The 19,250-nt window shown below is 49.9% G+C and overlaps 1 protein-coding gene across 4 annotated transcripts; it reads left to right on the forward strand.

The window, feature by feature from the left end:
- The first annotated feature begins 1,546 nt into the window (after positions 1 to 1,546).
- On the forward strand, positions 1,547 to 14,947 carry SMIM11 (small integral membrane protein 11). Of its 4 annotated transcripts, XM_046003636.1 has the most exons (5): positions 2,911 to 2,970; positions 5,944 to 6,018; positions 6,874 to 6,969; positions 12,375 to 12,549; positions 14,557 to 14,947. In XM_046003636.1, exons 3-4 carry the CDS (start codon positions 6,958 to 6,960, stop codon positions 12,534 to 12,536), a joined length of 174 nt encoding a protein of 57 aa, XP_045859592.1. In that variant the 5' UTR covers positions 2,911 to 2,970; positions 5,944 to 6,018; positions 6,874 to 6,957; the 3' UTR covers positions 12,537 to 12,549; positions 14,557 to 14,947. The 4 variants fall into 4 exon arrangements, with proteins under 4 accessions (XP_045859590.1, XP_045859591.1, XP_045859592.1 ...); XM_046003635.1 differs by lacking the exon at positions 5,944 to 6,018 and having other exon boundaries at positions 2,840 to 2,970; positions 14,557 to 14,946; XM_046003637.1 differs by lacking the exons at positions 2,911 to 2,970; positions 5,944 to 6,018 and adding an exon at positions 4,012 to 4,030.
- The last annotated feature ends 4,303 nt before the right edge of the window (positions 14,948 to 19,250 follow it).

A 19,250-nucleotide genomic window follows, 5' to 3' on the forward strand; every position in this document is an offset into this window, starting at 1 on the left:
ATTTATAATTACTTATTTTCACTTATGTTTCAAGGGACTGATGGTACAGAAAGTGAACTACCCGTGTCTGCTGAAAAGCTAGACAGTTCATTACATCTAGAGATTGCATGACAGATGCAGGCCACAGATTAGGTGACTTCATCTGTTAATTAAATCAAGCAATATTTAGCACCTGTCTACTCTACTTGGGCCACTGGCACAGACCCCAGGACAGTGGAGATGAATGAGACTCCCTGAGTTGGAGTCAACCTACTCATTAAAGAAGGTCAGGTACAGAAACATCACGATGATAGAACATGACAGGTCATAAAGGAGATCAGCACAGATGGGCAGAGCTGGAGCAGGGTTGGAAGGGCAGGCCTAAGTCTACTCTGTCAGAGTCCCTGAGAGTAGGAAGTCGGAGCCAAGATAGATGTATGAGGTTGTGGCTTTGTGCCCCTCCCCATGCCCCGCCGCTTGCCTTTCTCCTCCACCATCTACACAGCCAAAACACAGAAATTGTGAGTAGGACCTCAAGGGTCAGAGTACTAAGACAAAATTCAAAAAAGGAGACCTTCTTCAAGGCATGGTTGTAGGATGTCTCCCATTGACCCTGAGGATTCTATCTCCAGAGTGAGGTATCTACAAGATATCTGATTCCTAGTAACAAATCTGCAATTACGTTAACATAAGCCTTACACAGAGCGTTATGGAAAGCCATTTATATTCCCAGAGCAGATGTGGCAAGAGTGGCCTCCTTTCTCAGATCAGAAGTGCAACTGCACACAGAACATTTGTCCCAGTGTGCCCATACTGGGCACCCCGGCTACAAAATCCTGGCCTTGGGTCTGGATCCAGGCAGAGATCCAAGCTTTCCACCACATGACCAAGACTATCTTCATCACTAACCTCTGGTCAGGCTCTTCTGGGCCCTCAAGGAGGCCTCAACCTTGGCTTACAAACACTGCAGACACTTAGCATAAATGATTTTGCCCACCTCTCCACACTAAGAGACTTGAACAAACTCTAGCATAGCTTCTAACAGCTCAAAGCCTCATCCCTAAGAGGACCCCAAACCCCTTTGGAATGCCTGCCTGAGAAAACTCAACAAGCTTCCAGGGGAATTAACTCTTGGTTCCAGCCAAAGCCTGGAGAGAAGCAGATAAGCTCCCTGAATCCCCTCTAAGAGCAGGCACTTTAGAAAACTTGGAATTATAAATCTTTTCTCTCCCTCTTTGGGATAGAAACCTTTACCACCCAGAACTGTCTCGTCTCTGAAATGCCAGCATTCAAGGAGGTAACTCTCCCGACCGAGTTGGGGGACCTTGCTCTAACCTGCACCATTGCCTCTGGTCGTAAAGACAGAAGTCTCTCTTTCAGATAAGTGCCTATTAACAAGATCAGAATGAGTAATCCCCTGGTTTTTGTAAATACCCACATCCCTGATTCTGCTCCACTGAACCCACCCCCTCATTTTCTCATTAAAATGCCCTGTTACCACTGCATAAATCAAAACGGACTTTGGTTCACACTGGGCCCTCTTCTCTACTGCAGTAGTTACTGAATAAAGTCTATGCTTAAGGCTTTCACTGGTGCCTGGCTTGATCTTTGACACAGGAAACCAAATGGAGGGAAAGAAATTTAGACTTTTCTAAGAAAGTACATTTTATTATCACCGCTGAAAGTACAGTGTCAAGGTAGATGGTTATCAGTCAACTTTACTTTTGGGGGATGGGAGGAGTGGCCGATGTTTAGAAGCATGTTGGGTACACAGTTGTTGAAACCACTTGCCCCCGTCTGCCACTTTAGCACTGATTCCCCAAATTCCAGGCTGGCCACTTTCAACTGGGCAACTAAAGACCGCAGTTCACACAACTCGCTGTGCTCCCCACCCCACCCCCCACCGGGTTTGCTTTTAGAGCTCCATCTGCTTGGATGACTGACTCCCAAGATCTGAACCCCACTTCCTTCTTACAAGCAGAGCTCACAAGTGGTTGGAAAAGGAGCCCATGGTCGTTGCTGCCCTGATGGGAGTTTCCATCCGCCACTGAGAGGCAGGTCCCAGCTGTGGCACTTGCCGGCTTTAAAACCCTGGGAAATCTCTTTAAAGTCTCAGGTCTCCGCCTCTTCATCTGTGCGTGGGTTCTTCTTCGTCCTTCTACAGGCTCGGGGTGAGACTTCCGCGAGACCAGAGCCGCACAGCGCTCAGGACAAAGCGATTTGTTCCTTTCTATGGGAAAACGTCGCTGGTCGATGCAACTAAACCCTCCCCCGTGGGTTTGTCCCTTCGTCTGCGTCCCTAACATCGTACTTCATCACCGCAGAACGTCACCGTGGGATTTGGAGTCAGTCCTCCTGGGTTCGAATCCAGATTCTGTCCTGCCAAGTCGCGCGTTTTCTTGCGCCAGCCACTTCTCCCCTTGCTGGTTTCCTCAGTCCACAGAAGGAACTCCGTGGACATTCCCTGTCGTCACCCCGTCTTTGTTTGGGGTCCGGCTTGCGCCCTCCCGTGGGCCAGGGACTGAGCGTGCCCAGACCCTACGCGCGTGCTGCGCCTTTGCTGAGGGGAACCCAGGATGCGGGCAAGCGCTTTCCCAAAGGTAAATGCACGCATGTTGTCAGAGGACATGAACGCCACATCTGGAAACTTCTGGGGAGCCAAGGATCCTCAGTCGCAGACAGCAGGGGACGCGAGAGCCCCAGCACTCCGGCCGCCACCTCCCCCAGCTCAGGCAAATTCAGAACCACCGCCTGGACAGCCGCACCCGCCCGGGCCCATCGTGACCCTCGACCCCTGCGCAGTCTCCCAACGCCCGGCCCACAGCGGCTCACTGCGCCGGCGCGCCCAGCTCAGCACCATTGAAAAGCAGCCCGGACTCACTGCGCCGGCGCGCAGTGCGGTGCATTTCGGGACCTGTAGTTTCCCCGCAGCATTGTGGGAGTTGCGGTTCCTGTGCAATCCCGGCGCTGGAACCTCCGCGGCGTGGAGCTGTAAGTGGGTGACGTCCGGTCAGCGGGATCCTGACCCGAAGTCCAACAGCTCTTTGAGGCGCTGGGGAGACGGGTGGACGGCACACCGTTGGCCCGTTTTGTCCAGGATGTCCGCCAGCCGGCCCCTGCTGCGCGGCGCCAGCTCTCTGGGTGGGGACCGGGAGGGGGTGGGCCGTCGCGGTCCCCACCCGCTGAGCGCCCCTGCCTGGCTCTGGCGTCCAGTCGCCGCGGAATCCGCCCGACCCGGCGCCGGGGGCGCAATGTTTAAGCTGGCAAGAGGTCCGCGCGAGGCCCAGAGTTGTTCTGGCCAGAGAGTTTGGGCGGAGGAGCGAGTGCTCTGGACGGCCTGTTCTGTGGATGGGTGGGGAAGCAACGGCCGCCGGTAGCCCCAATCCCCGGGTCTGAGCGGGATAGGTGTTGTTTCCCAGGTGTCGGGGCGGAGGGGACCCTGGCCTGGTCACCCGGTTACGGAGGAGCCGAGCTCCAGTGTGTCTGGCCCTGGGAATCCCAGGTGACCGAGGATTGGGGCTCAGTGGTCCTCGGATGCCCAAGGTTCACCCGCAACTAACTCCCTCCACCCCGCACTTTCCAGCTTCCAAAGATGAGGGGAATAGTTGGGGTGACAAGGGTGGAGACTGGGAACCGAACAGGTTCGGATGGTCGGACTGACATACTCTACTTAGCGGCTCCAAGAGCGTAGACACGAAGAGACAGATGATCCCAGAGTTAGGTGTGCTAAGAAGAAAACGTAGATCGTGGACAATATGTTATCCATATTGCTTTCACTGACCTAATCCAAATAAGCGGAGAGCTTTTCTGGTTTTTAGGAGAAAACTGGCAAAGGAAAAATGAGACTATTTTTCCAGTAAAGGAGACAGAACCATTTCTGTCTGAGCCAGTTATTTTTGAGATTTAAGCTAGGTTTGTGGATAGTTGTAGGGAAAGTTTAAAAACTTCTCGCACTTCACAGATTTTATATCTCAAAAGTGTCCCCATCTGACTGGCTTTTGCCGTTCAGCCCTCAGATACCAGCTGTCTCCTGTGCGTGATTCTGCAGCAGGTGTGTGCTTATGGCTTGGCGCTAATAGCCTGCTGATATTTTTAGCTGTCTCAGTTGTTCTCATTTGCTGAAGTCCTGCTGGGATGCTACAGAAATGGCTGAGTTGGAGTATGTTAGTGCAGGGGGGTGGGGAAAGTTAGCATTTGGAGGCAGCGGGTAGGAACGAGCTGGATTGATCAGCTGCCTTGTCTCTCATTCTCTCCCTGCCTCCTTTCCACTACCTTGTTTGCAGGTTGACTTTAAATATGTTTCTTTCTAAAGAGCTTGAATGTTCTCACTCTCTGTATGAAGTTGTGGAGACTGCCAGTAAATTTTCATAGTCTGATTCTGTGGCATCCCATTTGACTTACGGATGCCAGAGTTGCAGAGTTCTTTGGATTCAGGTTTTTAAAGTGAGAACATTTTGGTTCAGAGAGGTGAATGGCTTACCCCGGGTCACATGCCTGCCAAGGCTGCCACCAAAAATACAGTCCAGCTCTCTTGGTCCCTGCTGTCTTGCACTGACAGCATTTTGCCCTGCTTGCCTCTTGTTTATGGTTCTTAAGCTTGGCATGTCCATTAGCAGAAAGAGAGATATTTGTCGTGACAATAATGGTTGGTATTTATTTAATGTTTTCCATGTGCTGAGCATGGTACTTTTCTTTGTGTTTACAACTGGGCCTCTGAAGAATTCACAAATGAGGGACCTGAGGCTCAGAGAGGCCAAGCGACTTGTCCAAGGTCACACCAGTCATAATCGTAATCTTCTGTTGTTGTTGTTTATTAAGTCAACACTGATTTTGTGTTTTTTTTTTATTTCCTTAAATAATCTGCACACCCAATGCGGAGCTCGAACTCACCACCCCAAGATCAAGAGTGGCATGCTTTACTGACTGAGCCAGCCAGGCGCCCCACTGGTGTTCTTTTAAATTTATTTCCTCCTATAAGCTTTTTGGACCCATTTGTCATCCTTGACCTTGGGAATCAATATCTTATATTAATCCATTAATGTGTCTTACGTTAAGCCATTAATTCTTAGATTAATTCCTGTAATTGATCTATTAATTACATTAATAGGACCTCAGAAAATTAGGAACAGCCAAAATCACCTACTATATTTGTACCCAACTCAATTAGAGCAAGAGTTGTAAAAATAAAATTTACATAACCTTAAACATTGTAAATTACAATACGGCTAATCCCTGAGATTATCCAAGATTCCTGAAAGTGAAAATTCTAGCAATAGGTTATAACCTGTTAGGAACATACTTCTGTGATGCAAGTCAGAATCTGCTGCTACTAGAAGACAAACAGGCCCTTAATCCATGAAGAGAATCACCGTTATCGCATTTAAACAGATTTACGGTGTATGTTCCTATCATTAACTTACCTGGCTTTGAAAGAAGTCATGGGGAAAACTGGGTTATCTTGTGCCAACCACCAGCCTGTTTTCCAGATACTATGACCTTGACTATATGAGGTCTGAATTTTCTATATTTAGATGTTTTTGTAAGTAAAAGTTTTAGTAAAACATTTTTCCCCCAAAACCCATTTTATTATCCCCATTCTAAAGGCCTGTGACATTGTCTTGTGCTTTTCTTAATTCTAAGTACATGTCAAGACAAGCATCTCCATGGTTTTTGAATGCAAAGCTTTCTGCCTGCATCAGGATAAGACTCGAGAGCCGTACCAGATGGGTTTAAATCCCAGTTCCCGTCTGACCCTGGACGCATTCCATTAACTTTGTCTCCTCGTCTCTGAAATGGAACCATAGCCTCTACCTCCTAGGGCCGCATGAGGTCATGCAGCTGATGGGCTCTCGTGCAGCCCAGCACCGTGAAGTGAAGCTATGATTCTGCTCTAAGCTGCCCAATTTCAGAAAAAATCGGGACCCTGTGGCCCATCTGGTTGACACCCCCTTTCTTCATTTACAGATGGGCCCTGAGAGGGAAGTCACTTACCAGAGTGTGTAGGTTCTTCACGCAGAGCTCAAGTCTTCTGACTCTGGGGTATGTGCCATATTCTAAAAATAGTGACATACAGGCTTGGATCACATCCTGTGTCCCGGCCCCGTCCCTGACCTGCCACGCCCCGCTTCGCCTTCCCCGAGGTCTCCCTCACAGCTGAGATGAAATTCTAGATAGGAATTGCTTTTGAAGGACAGTTTTCCCCCCTATCATTTACTCCCCTCCAGATATTTTTTAAGAACCAAGATTTGCGGGCGCCTGGGTGGCTCAGTGGTTTAAGCCGCTGCCTTTGGCTCAGGTCATGATCTCAGGGTCCTGGGATCAAGTCCCGCATCGGGCTCTCTGCTCGGCAGAGAGCCTGCTTCCCTCTCACTCTCTCTGCCTGCCTCTCTGCCTACTTGTATCTCTCTCTGTCAAATAAATAAATAAAATCTTAAAAAAAAAAAAAAAAAAGAACCAAGATTTGCTTCATTAACACTCAGAGGACCTGAAAAACAGAAAGATACTCATCCACAACCCAGCTCTTGCTCAGGCCAGGAGGTGGGGGGAGAAGTAGCTTTGGACTTGCGCTATAGCATCCACAGATGAAAGGGCTGGGAGCATGGGTCCCCTTAGGAGCAGCGCTGCCACCTCTGCTCCCGGGCTGTGCTCTCACCCCCGAAAGAGAGCAGCCAGGGTGACGTTTCCGCTCACCAAGACCCAGGCCTGCGTCAGCCCTAAGCCAGGCCATCTGCTTTCCATCAGGTTCTGGGTCACATTGGTAGGGACACTGACCCCTCCTGTCTGCAGCCCTCACTCTCTTTGCTCAATGCACCCTTTCTCTCCATCAAAGAGGTCTTCCTGTGGTGATCTGCTCCGGAAAACCCTGAGTGACCCGTTTCTTCTCTTTCCCACCAGAACAGCAAGACCTGCCCTTCGAGCTCCTCTCCTCATGTGCTTGTCCGAGGGGGCCTGCACTGACCCAGAGTGAATCCACCCAACATGAACTGGAAGGTGAGAACAGTGTTCACCATTATGGCTTGGGTTCCTTCTTTCCCCTCATTATAAAAATTCAGAGTAACAGTTCTGTAGATAGAGGTTGATTAAAAAGAAAAAAAAAGTGGGTTAAAGCAGGCATCCTAATAATACTTAATATTTTATTTTAAGTTCAAACATAAAAGTACATTGATTCCCCAGACTTTTGGGGGAAGGCGAGGCCCTTTCTTTGAGTGGGTATACAGACTTCGCATCTGCCTCACTCTTCGTGCAAAAATCATGCCTTTCAAGTTTTCCTACAGTTTCACATTTTGGTTTCTTTAAAGTGGGTTAATATTTTAGGAAACAGTCTACATACAAGATATTTCCAGATTTTTATGTTCTTCCTGATCTTTTACATTTGTGTTGCCAGCATTTTTTTTTTCCAACCCAAATTCGAAAATGCATTGAAAGCATTCAATTTAGTTTTCACGGAAACAATTTTTTCCTTGTGTGATATAGCCATATTTCGTAAGTGTTGTATTTAGATAAATTATCCGTTATAACATCAAGTACAACTTCAGCCAGTTGGGGACTAATCCCAGCTGTCCTCTGTAGCATAGACTCAGACTCTGGGAGCACACGTCCAAGGGTAATCACACAGTGGCCTGCAAGCTGTGGGCCTTCAGTGGGCCGTGCGTAGCCGTCAGCAGGGCTCACAGAGGGAAAGGAGAGTCATCACGTTAAATCCCTGAAGTGTGTGGGGTGTGGTAAAGGCTAAGAGAACAGCCACCAAAATATATTTTACCGTCGATTCTTTGGAAGTTTAAAATTGGTTAAAAATTGTGTTATCTCGCCCTCCAGAGATGGTTACTATTAACAATTTTGGTGTGTTTTCTTCCAGTCTTTTTTCCATACATGTAAGTGTAGTGTGTATGTTTTCAAACTTAACAATCTCATTGTATGTATTTTTTATCAATTATGAACATTTCCTTGTTCAGAACATCCACCAGCTTTCCATTGCAAGGCTTACTGGAAAGATCTGGAAGCAGGACCCAGGAGCTGGGAGATAGAGAACCCCTCTCCTTCCTCAGCAACTTCGGGGAGGGGTTTCGGGGCCACGCAGGAGGGCCATGGGGACGAGCCTGGTTGAAATTAAGAGGCAGAATGAGAGGGGCGCCTGGGTGGCTCAGTGGGTTAAGCCTCTGCCTTCGGCTCAGGGCATGATCTCAGGGTCCTGGGATCAAGCCCCATGTCAGGCTCTCTGCTCAGCAGGGAGCCTGCTTCCTCCTCTCTCTCTGCCTGCTTGTGATCTCTCTCTCTCTCTCACTCTGTCAAATAAATAAAATTAAAAAAAAAAAAAAAAAGAGGCAGAGTGAGGCAGGTCGAAAATGTAGGAGTGTTTGTTGAGCATACATTGGGGTTCCAGAGCTCACAGTGGAATGGCTGGGAAGGAAAGCCGAGGTAGTGAGGGGGTCTGAGGGGAAGAAGCAGAAAGCAGCGTGTGGTGGGATTTAGGGCAGGGCTTGTCCTATCTGCAGTGACCACAGTCCAAGGCAGTCACTGGTGCGAAGGGGCCACGTCAGCAGGGCTCAGAGCATTATGCGTAATGCTCCAAGGCAGTGGCTTTCACACCTCGGTGCATCAGAGCCAGCTGAGGACTTGTTAAAACAGGTTGTGGGCCCACCCCGAGTTTCTGAGCGCTTAGGTCTGGGGTTAACACAGGTCGAAGGCAGGACACAGAGAAGGCTTTTATTTTATTGATTTTTTTTTTAAGTTTCTTGTTTTTTTAGAGAGCATGCACACGGGGGTGGGGGCAGGCAGAGGGAGAAGGAGAGAGGGAGAGAATCCCAAGCAGGCTCCATACCCAGCACAGAGCCCAGTGAGGGGTTTGTTAGGGGGCTCGATCCCACCGCCCCGAGATCACAACCTGAGCCGAAATCAGGATTCAGACGCTTAACTGACTGAGCCACCAGGTGCCCCTTAAAGATTTTATTTTTAAGTGATCTCCCAAAATGGGGTTCGAACTCACAACCCTGAGATCTAGAGTCCCATGAACCAGCCAGGTGCCCTGCAGAGAAATTTTTTTAATCCCGGAGTGCCGGACAATCCATTTGAGCACACTTGTGACAAAAAGTTCTTTCTGATGTCAGGAGCAGAATCTCTCAGACCTTTCCAACCTCGAGCAGATGCTCAGCTCTGTGGCTGCTGGGGAGCAACCTCATATTTGAAAGGGGACCCTTCCTTGTGACATCAAAAAGAAGTGGCCTCTCGCCACACCCTGACCTCACAGAGCTCTGGAAGGCGGGAGAATCAGGTAGCGCCCAGTACATCCTGCAGGCTTCCCTTTCTGGCTCAGGGGGCCTGTGGCTGTCAGTGACCATCATGCATTAGCAACAGAGTATGACCTCATTGTTGAAAAAATTAGCCATTCTCATTACACAAGTATTGGGGATTTATTTTAAAAATTGGTACAGATCTCAGCCATAGCCACAATAGTTTATTCATTTACCTCCTTGAAGGTTGGTTTGTTTGGAGAGTTAAAATGAGGGGTTTGTTAGAAATCTAGCACAACTAAAGCTTGGTACTGTTGAGGGGCAGGAGTGGAGCCCTGAGCCCCTTTGCTTTAAGCCCGTGTAGTGTCCTTGACCTCAGCTGCCACTGCTCTGCCCTCCCCCACTCCCGAAACTCATGTCTCTTGCTGCTTTCTTTGTCCACTACCTTTAAGAAGAAGGTAAATCCTGAAACCACGTGCCTCTGTCCATGTGTTGATATATTTCCAGTTCGTGCATTTTCCAACCTAGAATGGGGTTTCCACCTCTAAACTGTTGATTTTTGCCTCCAAGGAAGTAAAATAAAAAAAATGTGTAACACTTTTTTCTTCTATAGCCGAATTAGGGGATTATTTTGGAGGAGGTAGCAGAGGTTAGCTGTAACTAACAGAGTGTGTGTCTTCACAGAGGAAGATCTGTGTTCTTTCTTTTGTTTTTTTTTAAGACTTTATTATTTTGTATTTATTTGAGGGGGACTGAGAGCTAGAGAGAGAACATGAGCACACACAGAGGGAGAGAAAGAAGCAGACTCCCTGCTGAGCAGGGAGCCCCACGTGGGACTTGACGCTTAACTGACTGAGCCACCCCGGAGCCCTGGAAGATCTGTGTTCTAAGCCGCTTGTATTTGTCAGGAGAAAATGTTCCACTGCTGAGATTTTTTGTCTTTTATGCTCTTACTAGAGTGATCTTTCTGAAGCATGTATATTTATTTTTTCCTCTTAAAATGACTTTGCGGTTGGAAACTATTATCCAGTTACTCCATGTTCTTGTAATCTTCACGGTTTTAGTTAAATTCCAACATGTTAAGGGTTCGGGTTCCTCCTTTATGCTCTCTGGTATATTCCTACTGTGTCACATGGCAACCTTCCTCAAATACCCGTTAAGTAACCGGCTAAGTCATTTCAGAGGTAGTGATTCTGGTTGCCCTTGGGAAATTCAGTAGCCAAGGCTTCATTTCTTTGCGTAATTTATGTGTAAAACTGGGGAGGGCTGGGGAGAACGTGGGAGATGTTACGGCGTCGTGTACTGGTGAAGAGAGTTCAGGCTTCGGAGCCGTCAGAGCCCTTTTCCAGACTTTACACTTTCTCAGCCACACAATTAGGACAGTGTCCCCGTCTCCCGGGGATCCGATGAGAATCCTGGGGAAAATGTGGGCTTGTCGCTGAGCGCAGTAAGCTCCCAGTGGGCCTAACTGATGCTCGGTCTTCTGCGTGTGAAATCTGCCTGTAGGCCTCAGCTGTCAAGAATTTTAATAAAACTGGATGAACACCTGTGCACGTAACTTATGATTGTGTTAATTCCGTTTCCTTGGAAATCGGGATGCAGGGGAAGGAAGGCTGGCGTGGAGGTTAGAACGTTTCATTCTGAGTCTGGCCTCCTCATGCATTATTCACTGTGTGACGCGGGTTGGCCTCTCCCCCCCATGAGGAGCTCCGCTCTCCTTGTTTGTGAAACATCGTGGGGGACTAAGTCATCTGTGAAATCTCCCCCGGGCCTCGAGTTCTGTGAGCATGTCATTCCCAGCTGAAGTTTCCTCTGACCGGTCGAGTTAAAGTGTTACAAGTGGAGACAAACGTTCTTCCCGCGCCAGAAGCCATTATACAGGAATTGCATAAGTGACATGTGGCGATTTAATGGCTGCATTGGACTAAATCCTGCCTAGTCCTCCAGAATGGTGATCACTCAGACAAAGCCTACCTTTCTTAGGGAAGGAATTTTTTTTTTAAAAGATTTTATTTATTTATTTGACAGACAAAGATCACAAGTAGGCAGAGAGGCAGGCAGAGAGAGAGGAGGAAGCAGGCTCCCTGCTGAGCAGAGAGCCTGATGCGGGACTCGATCTCAGGACCCTGAGATCACGACCTGAGCCGAAGGCAGAGGCTTTAATCCACTGAGTCACCCAGGCGCCCCTGGGAAGGAATTTTTAATCACATGAAAAGCTCATCATTGTTATTCAGGTCCCATTACTCATGTTTCTGAAACGCGTATCGTGTTTACCCTGAGATGCTATTGTGCTACCAAGATTATCATAATAGTGTACCTTACTAGTACGGACAGTAATTCAAATCCATAGCTGTTCCCCGGGTATCATTTTAGCCCATGGGCTAAAGCTTCCCTCCAACAGAAAATTACAGGAACAGTTAATAGGTAGCTAAATTTTCATGTTCTGAATTTTTTTTTTCTCTCTAAGTAGGCTCCATGCTCTGTGTGGAGCCCAACACGGGGCTTGAACTTGCCACGCTGAGATCAAGACCTGAGCTGAGATCAAGAGGCAGATGCCTAACTGACTGAGCCCCCTAGGCGTCCCTTGTATTTTGAATTTTATTCTCTTTTTATGTTTACTTTACCTTCAAGTGCCGGAGCTAATGAGTAGCCACAACCAAGTGGAAAGCGTAGCATGCCAAAGTTGGAGAATCCAGAAGGAAGGTCTGGTCCAGCCTCCCCTAAAGAGCAGAAGCTCAGAAAGTCACGTGACTGGCGCTGGTCACGTGGTCGGGGGGGACGGAGCAGAGCTGTCACACAGGCCCCCGGCTCTGGCTCCTTTCCCTGAACCATGGCGCTGCCTCAGGAGCAGAGGAACTAGGGGACTGGCAAAGTGTGTGTGGTCCGGTTGAGAGACCAGAGTTACATCCTCAGTCCACGGGGCAGTTCTCTTGTGCAGCCAGCAGCGGGGCAGTGACGGGGGGCACAGTGGGGGCGGAGGTAGACCTCGGCTGGCCGGCGCAGGGCCGGGGACCTTACCTGTCCTGGACACTGGTGTGGCCCTTTAGCGCCTCGCCTAGTGCCTGTTACAGAAGAGGTGGACAGTAAAGGCTTGTTAGATGAAGGAACGCGCAAGAAACCTTTCTTATCAATCATGGAACACTGAGAACGCTTGTTTTCTTCTCTAAGGTTCTGGAACACGTGCCCCTGCTACTGTATATCTTGGCAGCCAAAACCTTAATTCTCTGCCTGGCATTTGCCGGAGTCAAAATATACCAGAGGAAAAGGTTGGAAGCAAAGCAGCAACAACTGGAAGCTGAGAAGAAGCCATCGGAGAAGAAGGAGAACTAAAGGGAAGTCAGAGGTACGGGGACTTGGCGTGTGCACAGTGTCCGGTGGGCTGGACTGGTCCCCAGGTGAGGCAGTCGGAGAATCCCTCAGCCCTCGGCCCCCCTGGTGTGTGATGCAGAAGGTCTGTGGAAGGCGAGGCGTGCAGACCCTGACCCCGCGCCCTGGTGCGGACCAGCCAGGCCACACGGCTCGTTCTTCACACCTGCCGGAAGCCTGCACTGCGGCAACCTTAGTCAGGGGCCCTGGTGCTCAACCGCTCCTGGGTCTCAGGGCTCCTGAGAATTTCGTGAAAGCTCGGGACCTTCTCCCAGCAGAAGGATGCGTGGTAGAATCACCCACCATCGTACAGAAAATGGCAGACGGGGGTGCGGAGGAGGTGTGGCCACTGGTCTTTTGAAACCCATGCCCTCACCTAAGATTAAGAAATCCTGCTGTACCTTCAGGATGAAGTCTGAGTTGTGGGAATGGCATCACAATCCCTTCCCCGTGTGTCCTTCACCCGCGTCCCATCTGTCCCCTCTAGGGCCCCCTCCCCACACTCCGCAGGCCATTCTTCAGCCACCATAGACTTTCGTGCCCCTCAGCCTTTGCAGGTTAGTCCCAGAGGGCCCTTCCTCGCAGCGTCTTCACCGGGCACGAAGTCTTACTTATCATCGTGGACCCACGGGAGGCGCCCAGAGCTCAAGCCCTCATTACAGGTTGAACTTAGGACAGTCATTCTCCCGCACTGATCTCATTTCTTCATGGATCAGGTTAAATTCTGTGCTTCTCTAAAAATTACAAGATTCAAATGTGGTGTCAGGGGTTTCTCGATCCGTGGTCCCCACACTTGGCTGATGATCAGAATAGGTAGACGTGCAGACTTCCAGGCCCCAGCCCCTGGCTCGGTGCAAACGTCCCATGCGAGGGGACCCTGAGGCGGCCCCGTCTGCCGTCGCTCCGGGAGGCAGTGGGCCAGCGATCTCCAAAAGCCCTCTCTGCCCCGAGGTGCCACACTTCCGTCAGTGGGATTCCCGTAGAGGATTTCCATGTGTGTGGAGGGGAACGGCACACTAACTAGTACTCGGAGCAGCACTTCTGCTGAACGACCGTTGTGGGGGCTAGCGTTTTGCTCAGTGCGTTTTGCTCAGTGTTTCCTAGACGGTGGCGGTCCCCCTTCTGACGGCTCCGCGAGGCCTGTTCAGACGGAGAAAGGGCTGACACGCTACTTAGCGAAGAGCGGGGTCCGAACTGAACCCGGGTCAGACCTGTGCCCCCTGGGCCTCACCCTGACCCGTCACCTTCCCGAACGCAGGGAATTCCACGGTGGCTGTCCGGTCCTCACCCCGGGCCGGGAACCCCCTCCTCTGTTGGTACCATGTGGGTCCTTGGCAGGCTGGAGGCTTCTACCAGGCCAAAGAAGTTTCTGTCAGGGCCCTCCCTTTTTTTGGAAAAGGTGTTTTACTGACTGAAACTCAGGAGTCGGCACAAGGGAGAACAAAATTAGAACAGGCAGGGGAAGCCGGTCCTCTTTGAAATGTTGCAGGTTGAAGTTCTGCCCCGGGCAGAGTCCTTTCGTGTGTGAGACCGAGAAGAGGAAGGGAAAGGTGGGGCGTGGGTCATAAATGCCTCTTCCCTCCCATCGGCATCCACGGAGGGCTCCAGGGAAGGGGGGGGGGGGCGGTTGGCAGCAGGCCTGACCATTTTCCCTCCAGCCTTGAGCCCGGTTTTATTTTTTTAATTTATTTTTTTTAATTTTTTATTAATGTATTAATACCCTCTAGTTCCATCCACGTTGCCTTTTTAAAGTTTATTATTTTTTTAATTTTTAATTTTTTTATTAATGTATTATTGAGCCCGGTTTTAAAGAAGGGGATTTTTAGATGGATAGAAAATCAGGAATTTGTGAAAATACATTCTTTAATAGATAGACTTCAGTGGTTTCTGCTGGCTAAGTTGAAATGGCTGAGCATGAGGGGTAATGCCAAGCAAGTAAAACAATCAGACGTTTCTTACTTATCCTTTTGGTCTTCCTTTCTAGAATTTGCATTCACATGTCAGCCTGAGTGGATTCCAGCTGAGAAGAAAGAGGAGACAATTACTGAATGATGTGTCAGAGGATAAACTCCCAACCTGTAGGGTTAACTTAAAATTATATGAACTTTTGGGGCTTTGGGGCTCCTGGGTGGCTCAGTGGGTTAAGCCCCTGCCTTCAGCTCGGGTCATGGTCTCAGGATCCTGGGATCGAGCCCTGCATCAGGCTCTCTGCTCAGTGGAGAGCCTGCTTCTCCCCCCTGCCCCACCACTCTCTGCCTGCCTCTCGGCCTACTTGGGATTTCTCTGTCAAATAAACAAAATCTTAAAAAAGAATTATATGAACTTTTTTATGCTCTTAAAAGAACCTGTATTTTGTTTATTAAAATAAAGTACCTTTGTAAAAAAGGGAGTGTCTGTCTCTGGAATAAGCCAGTCTTTTGGTCTCACACAGACACACACCCGCCATGTTGTGAAGGGGGCAGTTTTGCAAGCCGGCACCCCTCCCAGCCCGTCCCAGCTCTGGGTGCCAGGTCACAGGTGCTCTTGACGCAGGACTGGGCTGCAGGAGAAGTGGCGCCTGCTCTAGGGGTGGAAGCCTCAGCCGCCTGTCCTCCCCAGTCCCCCCAGCCCTCTCCTCGGCTGCCCTCCCGCACAGTCTCTTCTCTTGCCCACTTTCCGCCATATTTTCATTGTTGGGGTGGAGGGAAGCTGCACATTCGCTTCCCCGGGGAGCATTGGCGTCTCTGCTGAGCCAGGAGGGTCCTCGGGGGGCGGGCTACAGGGTGAGATCCACCGGCCACCCTGGGTGGGAGTCTCGGAAGAACTGATGTCACTGAGCCCTGTCGTGAGAGAGTGAGACGAGCGGGTGTACTGTCCTCTCCCCCCGTTTGCCTGTTGGGATTTGCTGAGGAGAGATGAGTGGGGAGTTGAGCTAAGGAGACTTCCAGATCTGAGAGAAGTGGTACTAAGATTTTTTTTGACTTAGCACCTAACAGCCTGAGGTCTCTATTAAAAGATTCATGTTGTCTCAGTTGTGTTGATGCCAGAGTGGGTGTGGGATGAGGAAGCAGGAACCAAAGCTGAACATATGGTACAGTGTTTGCTCTGATCCCTTTGCTGGTGGCCACGTGGGAAATTTGCATGAGTGTCCAATTGGCCTTTGAACCCCTCCTCCCCGGGTTTGAACTGCGGGGCTCTACTCATAAGCAGACCTTTTTCCATAAACACAGCATAGCACTGTACTGTATTTTCCTTATGATTTTCTTAGCATTTTTTCTCTAGCTTACTTTAAAAATACATCACATAATACATATACAAAATACGTGTTAATCAACTTTACATTAGTTGGTAAGACTTCTGGTCAACAGTGGGCTGTTAAGTTTTGGGGAGCCAAAAGTTAAAGCACATGGATTTTTTAAAAGATTTTATTAATTAATTAGACAGAGAGATCAGAAGTAGACAGAGAGGCGGGCAGAGAGAGAAGAAGAAGTAGGCTCCCTGCCAAACGGAGAGCCTGATGCAGGGCTCGATCCCAGGACCCTGAGATGATGACCTGAGCAGAGGGCAGAGGCTTAACCTGAGCTTAACTTGAGCCGCCCCAGGTGCCCACGTGGATTTTTGACTGCACAGGGCTTTGGCACCCCTAACCTCTGTGTTGTTGAAGGACCAACTGTATATTAACAGATGTCCTCCCCACTCTGGCCCAGGTTGGTGGAACTTCGAATTTTAAATGAGTTGTACAAGGATTTCTCTCTTTCTCAGATTTTACTGTGAGTTCTGATGCTCTTAATCACAATTTAGAAGGCAGCGTTTACATCTGTAGCTTGACCCAACAAGCTGCTAATCCCCAGTCAGTGTGGCCTGGGTCTCGTGGCGCGTGAACAGACACCAGAATGGAAGTGTAATGCCTAGGATTTCTGCCCTCCGACCCCAATGCTTCCCTGACTTGCTCGGGTTGGGCTCAGAACTGACCCTGGGCCCGGGGCCAAGCGTCCTGCCTTTGTTAGGGGGCCCTGGTCAGCCTGACCCACCACTGGCCGACCGTGATCTAGGATGGTTCTTTCCCTCTGCAGATCTAGGGTGTTCCTGGCTCCCAGCATGCCTGGTGGCCACCCGACACCATATCTACTCCTCCAACCCCACACCTTCCCTCCCTTCCCTGCTGGGCACCTCGGAAATCCAAGGACGGGGGCTGTTGACTTCCTGGAGACTCTAAATATGCCCAAGCCCTAGATGGTCACGTTTATCTTAAACATGGGCGCTTTCCTAGGGGGACTTAAAAACTTGGCTCTGGAATTTGTGGAACATGAGGTCACCTTGGAAAATTCGGTAGAAGGTGACCTAAAGATTGAACTTAAACCATTGACCACACTCTGGGGTTTTTGGCTCCCGTCACCTTTCTCACACACTCCCTTCCACCACTAGGGGGAGATGAGGAGCCCCTCCCGGAGTTAAGGCTCACAGTTCCACTGCACGTGCCCAAGTCAGTAGATTTATAGTTCGAGTTTAAAGAATTGGTTGGATGCCTGCACGCATGGGCGAATGCAGGTGGATAGAGAGCTTGGGAAAGCCCACAACCCGGACTCCATGTGGACTGCAGCTAGACAGCCCCTCTCTGGACCACAATCGTGAGCAAATCCCAAAGAAGGAGCCCGCCCCTGGGTAGCTGAAAGATGTTTCAGAGAGCATCAGCTGAAATCTGGGTTCTCTGTCCACAGAGGAGCCCCAGGATCCCCTTACATAGATCCCCTTTAGTCTTTAACGAGCCACATCCTAACACCTCTTTATTGGTTTCAAGCTGATGATATATTGAACACCTTAGAGCGAGAGAGGTGGTCCTTATAAAGCCACCCCAGCCTGAGAACTCACTGCAGGGCGGTGAGCAGAGGGGAACGCCGCACATTAGGACGTGATGATCACAACGATGACCTTAGTCGCTAAGGAAAGGTTCAGCTGTGTTTACATACTCTGCTTCACGAGGCAGAGACACAACGTATTTCAGGAACCGAATGGTTCAAACAAAAATTCCTGGGTGCTTTAGGAAGCGTTACCTCTCCCCAGACAGCGTCCAGATGATGGTCTCCAGGGAAACACAGCTGTCTGAATGACTCGGTCTGACGATTTCCAGATCTCTGGCCTCGACACCTGAGTCGACGACACGGGTGCTCCTGGCTATGCACTGTCCCTTGTGGGTCGCCTGTGTGTCGGGGCGAAGCCAGGGGATGATTCTGGAGGGAAAAGAGAACTGAGGACGGATTCTCCAATGTGAGCACACGTGAGTGGCCTTTTAAAATGCAGATTCCTGGGCTTGACCCCAGACCCACCTCAGGGATCTGTGCAGGGAACAGCTACAGGGGATCGCAAGAGGGTGGTGCTTGGACCTTCTCCTGAGCTTTAGACAGGGAGATGAGCCCCGGAAGCCAAGCCTGGGAGAGAGCATCCAGGGAGGCAGCGTGATTCACTGTTCAGCCCTGACTCTCCCACCTGCTTTACCCGTTACCTCTGCCAGCTGTCATTATCCCCTTCTCGGGTAAGGAGACGGAGGCACGGAGGGATTAATAGCCCCATCTAAGGCCCCCAGCTGGCCAGAGGCAGAGACAGGGGTCATCCCCCTTCACTCCTGCACAGGGGAAGGGGAGGGAGGCAGAAGCTCTGGGTCTGTATGGCTGTAGGTTGTCACGCAGGGCGACAGTGTGAGCAACATGGTGGGGACAGAGGCCAGACTGTGCTGAGTGACAGAGCAGGGAGGGCGCGAGGGAGTAGAAACGGGGCTATTGGCATTGTTATTTCAAGTGTGTGTGTGTGTGTGTGTGTGTGTGTGTCTAGGGGTGTGTGTGTGCGTGCGCGCGTGCACGTGTGTGGTGTCTGCAGAGCCAGGACAGAAAGGTTTCTGCACAATGTGTTCGTTACGAATAACTGGTTAGTTTTCAAATCACCGGCTCAGTGTTTTCCATGTGTTTCCAGATGTTTGGGGCTCTCTCTTATGTATAGATTGTGCTTTTTTTTCAGATTCACAGTTTGCCCCCATCAGATTAAATTTGGAGATACTTTCCCTGAAAGTACAGAGCTGATAACTTGAAAACTGCGAAAGAAGTGTCATGTGATTCCTAACTTTGCAGCGAGCTGCAGGCCTGCCTGCAGGGAGGGGACAGAGACCTTGGTAGCCGTTGGGGAAGCCAGGATTGAAGGAAAGGCTTTTCTGGAAGGAGGAAGCTGGAGCATGATCAAGGCTGAAGGACACACAGAGGAAGGGGATCTGCTGCAGGAGGAAGTGGGAGGGGGCATGGGGGGCCATCTAGGGACCAGGCCCTGAAGGCCTTGGAAGCCATGACTCTGAATGTCTTGAGGGCCCAAGCTTATTTTCTTTGGTACCTCTTTTCTAGAAGGTGCTGGAATGTTGATGAGTGGATGACTGTCACACCAAAAGAAAGGGGAGGAGGGAATGTGGCCAAGACTGCCAGTTGCCTACCTCAGTATTCCTCCTCCTCTTCTCCCTACTAATAGAATCATGATTTTGGCTGCCCACATTGCCTCCCCAAACAAAAGACTACATTTCCCAGCTTCCCCTGCAACTAAGTCTTGCCAATGAGATTCAAGTGGAAGTGTTACGTGGGACTTCCAGGAAGTCCCCTTAAAACGGTAGAAATGAACTCTTCTCCCTTCCTTTCTCCTTTGCTGCCTGGAGTGCTAATGCAATGG

Source organism: Meles meles, chromosome 4, assembly GCF_922984935.1.
Source record: "Meles meles chromosome 4, mMelMel3.1 paternal haplotype, whole genome shotgun sequence".
NCBI lineage: Eukaryota > Metazoa > Chordata > Mammalia > Carnivora > Mustelidae > Meles > Meles meles.

Excerpts from the sequence above, each read along its gene's own strand:
- SMIM11 (XM_046003634.1), top strand. The coding sequence starts at position 2,556 with ATGCGGGCAAGCGCTTTCCCAAAGGTAAATGCACGCATGTTGTCAGAG. Across the intron at positions 2,971-3,988 it reads AACCTCCGCGGCGTGGAGCT|CCCTCAGATACCAGCTGTCT; the intron begins GTAAGTGGGTGA and ends TTTGCCGTTCAG.